Source organism: Suillus bovinus, assembly GCF_016758785.1.
Source record: "Suillus bovinus strain UH-Sbo-P2 chromosome Unknown EDB93scaffold_498, whole genome shotgun sequence".
NCBI lineage: Eukaryota > Fungi > Basidiomycota > Agaricomycetes > Boletales > Suillaceae > Suillus > Suillus bovinus.
Window position 1 is genome coordinate 1 of NW_024542554.1, and position 7,664 is coordinate 7,664.

The 7,664-nt window shown below is 47.3% G+C and overlaps 2 protein-coding genes across 2 annotated transcripts; one reads left to right on the plus strand and one right to left on the minus strand.

The window, feature by feature from the left end:
* Positions 1-1,007: 1,007 nt before the first annotated feature.
* On the plus strand, positions 1,008-1,827 carry EDB93DRAFT_1110915 (uncharacterized protein; the record flags this gene model as incomplete). Its single annotated transcript, XM_041448056.1, has 3 exons — positions 1,008-1,235; positions 1,400-1,579; positions 1,627-1,827. 3 exons carry the CDS (start codon positions 1,008-1,010, stop codon positions 1,825-1,827), a joined length of 609 nt encoding a protein of 202 aa, XP_041300483.1.
* A 1,344-nt stretch (positions 1,828-3,171) lies between these two features.
* EDB93DRAFT_1259201 (uncharacterized protein) lies at positions 3,172-4,359 on the minus strand (the record flags this gene model as incomplete). The annotated part of the gene is made up of 4 exons (XM_041454155.1): positions 3,172-3,600; positions 3,653-3,717; positions 3,767-4,087; positions 4,146-4,359. The coding sequence occupies 4 exons, from the start codon at positions 4,357-4,359 to the stop codon at positions 3,172-3,174; spliced, it is 1,029 nt and encodes a 342-aa protein (XP_041300484.1).
* Positions 4,360-7,664: the final 3,305 nt, after the last annotated feature.

Sequence of the window (7,664 nt, forward strand, 5' to 3'; positions counted from 1 at the left end):
CACGACGCATCCCCTTTGCCCTTTTCCCTTTCTTGATCTCTGACTTGGTGCGCAGTCGCACATGTTACTTATACTTAGCTCCGCAGTTGCACGATCATGCCCCTGCGCGTTTCACTTCCTGTTCTGATCTTTGACTCACTTTCTTATCAGCACGTTCAGGACTCACCTGTGTCTCACCTCGAACATGCCTTCCTTTTATGGTCATACCCTTCACCGTTTACTTCTCTTGGTAGTACGAGTTATCATCCACTAATACGCTCCCTGTCCTCTATATAAACTCGCTACCATGTAACATATTCCCTAACTTGAATCTACTTGGTTCTTGACCTCCTACTCTCACCAGAGTGATCCTTTCTGCCTAGCCAGCAGTCTATATTCTATCTTCTTATCTGCTCCTTGCGGATAAGTCTTTAGTCTCGATCTTTACTCATCGACTTCGTCGACAAGCAAAGCCCCTGTTAACTAGTCAGACTTCTGCCCTTCTAATTAACGACGATCTTACGATTAACCTTCGGGTGTCGTAAGTCTTGGCAGATACAGCTCATCGTCTAGCATCCGCTTGACGTAAGCTACCCGATTCGGACATAGGCGTCAAATCTTACTTGCCGAAACCTCACCAAGTAAGACCCCTAACCTTGGGCTAGCCCAAGGACGTCCTCGACCATTGACGACACACGCTCTGTTTGAGTGTCACCAACAGATACCATCCAAGTTGTAACACATGCATGCTACTCTGGAAGGCAATCCCGAATGTATTCATTGCTGGCGCAGGACGCCCAGGCAGTGTTTCAACACCTGCAGACAGTTTTGATAGATTCCCGAGATGAATAAATGGTTTATTGCCGATGGGATATAACAACCATTTCGATATACAAATTTAGTCCCAGGAATTAGCTAGGTCAGCCCATGTCAGAGTTTGAAAAATTTATCCATCCATCAGTGGATGATATCTTCACATCTGAACCAACTGTCATTGTCATTGCCAGTGTGATACTCCTGCATCAGCCATGCCTGAATTATATCCTTCTCCTGCATCCACTTCTGACAATCAGAATTCACTCAATGAGTACTGGCCCCTCACTCTCACTCCTGCAGACATTTCAGCTACTATGTCGATGTCTGCATTGTGCATCTGCGCATCCATCTCCCAATATCAGGTGGAGGCTGCAAACAACAATCTTTCCCCTTTGGCTTGGATCAGGCACTTCAAATCCAGGCTGCAATGGGAGATCACTGTAAGACTCTGACGACACTGGCGGTTAATGCCGACATCTTCCACAGACTTTTGTCACGCCCATCCTCCAGTACTCAGCTGCCAGGAACATCATTTCGGTCGTTCCCAGCCCTATTGCTCATATTCTTCATTTGATTCCTGGTCACACCTGGAACACGGTTTCAGATCACATCTTTTCCTATCACATCTGTTTGTTTCATGACATCACAAATCCCAGAGATCCATCCCGGATCATATCTGGCTATGATACCCCATGGTGGATGGAAGAAACTGCAATCCCGAAACGAACCATGGCAATGGGATCGGGTGATGACTTGCTGTATCTTTCACTACCAGCATTGGCTGGTAAGATTCTTATTCCATTTCCTTGATTCATGACTGATCTGCTCTAGGATGGTGTTGAGAATGATGGTCTGACAATTCTGGAGCAGGTGGATCATACCTCAGTTCCATCACTGATGGGACTGAGGTGGATTAGAGAACGCCTCCTGACATTACTTGAGGAGCAACGTGGGGGCATCCATGATAAGATGGCAGAGATACAAATCTACACTGCCATGCTAGACAGATTGAAGAGAGGCAGAGGAGAGTAGCTCTAGTCACTCAGTTGGAAATGTTGAAGTGCAAGTCTCATATGTGTTTTATGAGTACTGAAAATCACATGTAAACATTGCAATATCTAACATGATTTTATCTGGCGAGTCCCGAAATAAACAGGTGCAGATGTTCATCACCATGTCCTGACCACCAAGGTCCGGATTTCGAGTCCCAATTACTGAGTCCCAATTACCAAACTCTGAATATCGAGTTTCGAGTTCTGAATGTTGAGTACCGAGTGTCGAGTATTGAATGCTGACTGATGTATATTGAACTCCTAGTTTCCATTACTGATTCCCAACTCCCAGAATTTAACTACTGAGGTCCGGAATATCAAGACCCGAGTGCCGAGACCTGATTACCGAACTCCAAATATCGAGTGTCGAGTTCTGAATATCAAATTCCAAGTTCCGGATATCGAGTCCTGATTACCGAGTTCTGAAATGTTGGGTACCGAGCGTTGAGTATCGAATGTTGACTGCCAAATATTGAACTCCGAGTTCTGGATCTTCATTACCAATTCCCGACTCCCGGAATGTAACTACTGAGGTCCAAATATCGAGGCCCGAGTGCCGAGACCCAATTACCAAGCTCCAAATATCAAGTGTCGAGTTCTGAATATTGATTTCCAAGTTCCAGATATCGAGTCCTGATTACCAAGTTCCAAGGTCTGAGTGTCAGGTACCGAGTTCTGAGCATCGAGTACCGAGTTCCAAGTGTTGAGTACGGAATGTTTACTGCCGAATATTGAACTCCGAGTTCCGGATCTCCATTACCAATTCCCAACTCCCAGAATTTAACTACCGAGGTCCAAATATCAAGACCTGAGTGCTGAGACCTGGTTACCAAGCTCCTGGCCTTGATGACTGTTGATAGGATCTGAGTCTGAATACAATGATAGCCATCGCCCCAGTACCATTTTCAAATTTGTACAGCAGCATTCATACTTAGACTTCTTTGCTTCTCTGTGCCCTTTTGACTTGTAGGTTCCTTTTGCAACAGACTGTTCTTCTTAGCATTGCCTAGTGTAAGGTCAATGATATCGTCTGCGCTACTCCAACCCAGGGCCAGCCTTTTGTAACTGCGCACCACAACTGAAACCCCACTCCCTCGCGCTGAATGTGTTGGTGCTCGAGTGTCATCAAGAGACACGGAAGGCTCTGGACAGTTATTGTATGCATCCACTATGGATTTTGGACCTCGAGTGTCATCAAGAGAGATGGTTCATACTTGGTAGTCGAAAGCAGGTACTGACAGCAGGTAATTACACTTTCTACTTGTTTCATCTTCCACATGGTGGTAGGGTTCATCAATCCACCCAACCCCTATCCCCCTCCACCTCATGAACCCCATGTCTGACAATCCTTCCTGAAAAATCCAATCATACACCCAGGATCATACCCGAACTCCAGCCAAAGGCTTGGCATGCTCATCCAAGCATTAGAATAATTCCCCACAGTGGTGAGAATATCGAAGCATTCAGGAATTGATAAATTGTCTCGATGATGCGGGGTTTGACGATTGGAAATGACGGATAATGTGTTAAACACGGATGCCCAGTACTGGAGGATCTTGGACATTCTTGGCAGTTCCTTGCTTTCTGCCTTTTCTCTGAGGCTTGAAAATGTTCGTAACCCTGCCCAGTACTGCTCCGGATGCATGATCCTGAGCGCCGCTGATGCGATGGCTGCTGGCCTCACAATGGCATTTAGGATTTCCTCGGACAATGGTCCCTTTAATGATGCAGATACCTCTGGGTCTGCTATATTCTATGGGATTGATGAGCTCAACTACCAAAATCATCATCCTATAAAATCCTACCTCGTGCCCCTGTTGAAACCATGCTGGAGATAAATTGATGCACCCAGCAGGTAAGCCAACATCTTCTGATTGGTGTTTGAACCACTCCAGATTGGTTTGCCAATTCCCATCGACCTTTACACTTCTTTCCAGACTCGGAGACAGCAACTCGGTGGCTGCCCAAATTTCCTTCTGTGGTTACCATTTTGTATTTAATATATATTGAGTAACAATGTATATCACACATCTGTGTTTCGGCTGTCAGGGCATCTGGGAGGTACCATGCAATGATGGTGCTGGACACATCTAGAATGGTGGCGGGTATGTCCATAAACCTTGTCCCCTCATGGCCAGGAGGACATCTCTTAAGCAACTTCTCCTCTTTCTCCTCATTGTGCTTGGTGTTCTTCGGGGAGATCAATTTGCTATATCTTCCAATGTTGATGTTCATCTGAACTGCGATGAAGGAATTTGAATGATCAAATGAATTTTCCGAATCTGCAGGAAGACCCACTCGGATTTTCATATGCCTTTATGAGGCAATCTACCAATTGATCACAGGCCATCACCAGATCAGTGTCTAGGTTAGCAGAAGGTATCACCGGGTCTCCTCCTGTCTTCTCTGCATTGAATTTCTGTGCAGTATATTCAGATGCCTTGTGAGTGACTGTCAGGGCCCAAGTGTGCCAGAGGCTTATTTGAATTGCAGAAGTGGAAGAACCATTCATGATGAAGTCAATCTTGGGAAATCAGAAGCTGAATGCTGGATGCCCAGAGGTTGGTGTTAAAGGGGGTGGAGATAGTCAGGATCAGATAAGGGAGCCGAAATACCAGATCATTGGAAGTGTGCTGGATATCAGATATTCGTTTGTCCACTCCCAGGGCTTGGATCTCGGCACGCTTCACTCAAATTTTGGTAGTCGGAACTTGGCATTTGGCATTTGGTAGGTGGTGAACATGAGGTTCTGATAAGAGAACCTTCCATGATGTTGGCTGTCAAAGATATATTACCATCCATTGCTCAATGAAATACCCAATCATTGGAGGTGTGCTGGATATCAGATATTTGTTAATTGACACCCGGGTCTCAGAACTCAGTACACTTCACTCAAATTTCGGTAGTTGGAACCTTGCTTCTCATACAGCAATGCAACAGTAATGAACCTGCAGCTGCAGGAACTCATTATGCTTCACCCAAATTAGCTACTCGGCAATCAGTACTGCATTGTTTTACAATTATCATTCACCTGTGCCCACCTGTCTATATTATATACCGCCCTTGGCCCACCCATCTAATATAATATATCCCTGGGCCCACCTGTGTATGTGATAACAAGTACCCTCAGCCGGCCCACCCATCTATCTGATACCCACCTACCTTGACACTTGGCCCACCCATCGAAGATAATATATATCTGGGCCCACCCGTGTATGTGATAACATGTACCCTCAGCTGGCCCACCCGTCTATCTGATACCCACCTTTCTTGACACTCGGCCCACCCATCTAAGATAATATATATCTGGGCCCACCCATGTATGTGACACAATGTACCCTCGGCCGGCCCACCCGTTGTTACAAGAACATCTAGACGCTTGGGCCCCTACTATTTTTCTCCTGATCCTCCTCGTATCAGCCCTCGCGTCATACCCTTACCCCGACCTCACCCTTGTCATCCTCGTCATCCTCGCATTCCCTTTCGCCCTCTACCTATCGCTTCAGCAAAGCCAGTACATTTGGCCGGATCCTTTCGCTGACGAAGCATACCCATGCTCCGTTCCACCACCTGACTGATCCTGCGGACAGTCCCCTTGCCCTTACCATCTGGATGGTAACCTATGATACGATGCATGACGCATCCCGTTTCCTTTCTTGATCTCTGACTCGATGCGCAGTCGCACATGCGACTTATACTTAGTTCCGCAGTTGCACGATCGTGCCCCTGCGTGTTTCACTTCTCATTCTGATCTTTGACTCACTTTCTTATCCAGCACGTTCTACCTAGATCGAACGTGCCTTCCTATTATGGTCTTACCCTTTAACGATTGCCTCTCCCAGTAGTACGAGTTATCATCCACTAATACGTCCCCTGTCCTCTATATAAACTCGCTACCATGTACCATATTCCCTAACTTGAATCTACTTGGTTCTTGACCTCCTACTCTCACCAGAGTGATCCTTCTGCCTCGCCAGCAGTCTATATTCTATCTTCTTATCTGCCTTCGCGGATAAGCCTATAGTCTCGACCTTTGCTCATCGACTTCGTCGACGAACAAAGCCCCTGTTAACTAGTCGGACTTCTGTCCTTCTAATTAACGACGATCCTTACGATTAACCTTCGGGTGTCGTAAGCCTAGGCCGATATAGCTTATCGTCTCGCAACCCGCGTGACATAAGCTACCCGATTTGGACATAGGCGTCAAATCGTACTTGCCGAAGACACGCCAAGTACGACCCCTAACCTTGGGCTAGCCCAAGGACGTCCACAGACCGTTGACGACACAAGCTCTGTTTGAGCGTCGCCAACAGATACCATCCAAGTCGTAACAAAAGATTCAAGTTACCTTCTAGCCCTCGACACCTATCGAGGACAGAAACAGATACAAGACGACCACTCCCTGGACACTGCAAGTTCTCTTGGGAGCGCGACCCGAATCAGGAAGATCCTGACGAAGAAGAGGTAGACGGACAGTTTAGCTCTCCCACCTCACCGACAGAGCAGTACCACTCAGACGAGGGACTGAACGACGAAGAAGATCTAGGAAACACTCCGACTTCTGAAGAGGACTTTCCAGACGAAGTACCTCCCCTGAAACACTAGCGCCTAATCCGAAGACAAGAATGTCTAACCCATCCTCCTCCACCGCCGTCGTAGTTCGTGCCCCTGAACTCAAAGCAGGGTCACCAACAGACTATGATGGGAACACCGACGACGCACAACGATGGCTCTACAGCTTAAAGACGTACTTCCTCATCAACCCCACCGTCTATTGCAGCGAGCAGATCATGGTGTCCTGTCGCCCTGTCATTAATGACAAAGAACAGCGCTAAAGCATGGGCTGATAACTTCTATCGCAGAAGCTTTCAGCACCAACCCTCCTGAAATTCGGAACGTTCGCAGAATTCGAGAAAGGATTCAACCTTGCATTTCAACCCGTTGATAAGCAGGTGAATGCCCTCACCGAAATCGCCGAACTCAGAATGGGAAACAACGTTACGGACTACATCTCGAAGTTCAAAATGTTGGCTACCATCGCCAATATCAAGGAAGGCGTGACACTCTCACACTTCTTTGAGAAAGGCCTGAACCCAAGCCTTCGCGAAGCAATCTACAGGAAGGAGACACTTCCTGACACTATCGAAAAGTGGTACACTTCTGCGGTACAGCTCGACGCTAACTACCGCAGGAGCAAGGCCGTCTCTGCCAACTCCCGCAACCAACACACCCGATACGCCCCTCGCGGTTCCAAGTACTACCCCAAGCCTAATGTCTCATCATCCAGAGACCCTAACGCTATGGACGTAGACCGCACCCTCTCTCAGGCAGAGAAAGACGAATGCTACAAGAAGGGCCTTTGCTTCTTATGCAAAGAGCATGGCCACAGAGCCAACGATCCCAGATTCCACCCGAAGATACGACGTGGAGAGAAAAAGATACCAAAGGAAAGACTCCGGTAACGACTGGTAGAGACCAGCGTGACGACGAAACCTCCGAGGACGACATGGAGACCAACAGGCTCCAAGGAGAAGAGGATTTTTAGAGCGGAGGACCGCAAAAGCAACGTGCGTCCCCTCCTTAGATATCCTGTGTACTCATACTGTAGGAAAAGAAAATGAATTCCGTGTCCCGGTGACACTTTTCTCTTCCACGAGTACGAAAATGGTTGCAACAACAGCCATCATCGACTCAGGGGCTGGGGGAACATTTATTTGTGACACCTTCGTAAAGAAGCACAATATCAAAACCCACCTCCTGAAGAAACCCTTCCGCATCACAACAGTAGATGGAAGCCCAATCCACTGCGGGAAGGTC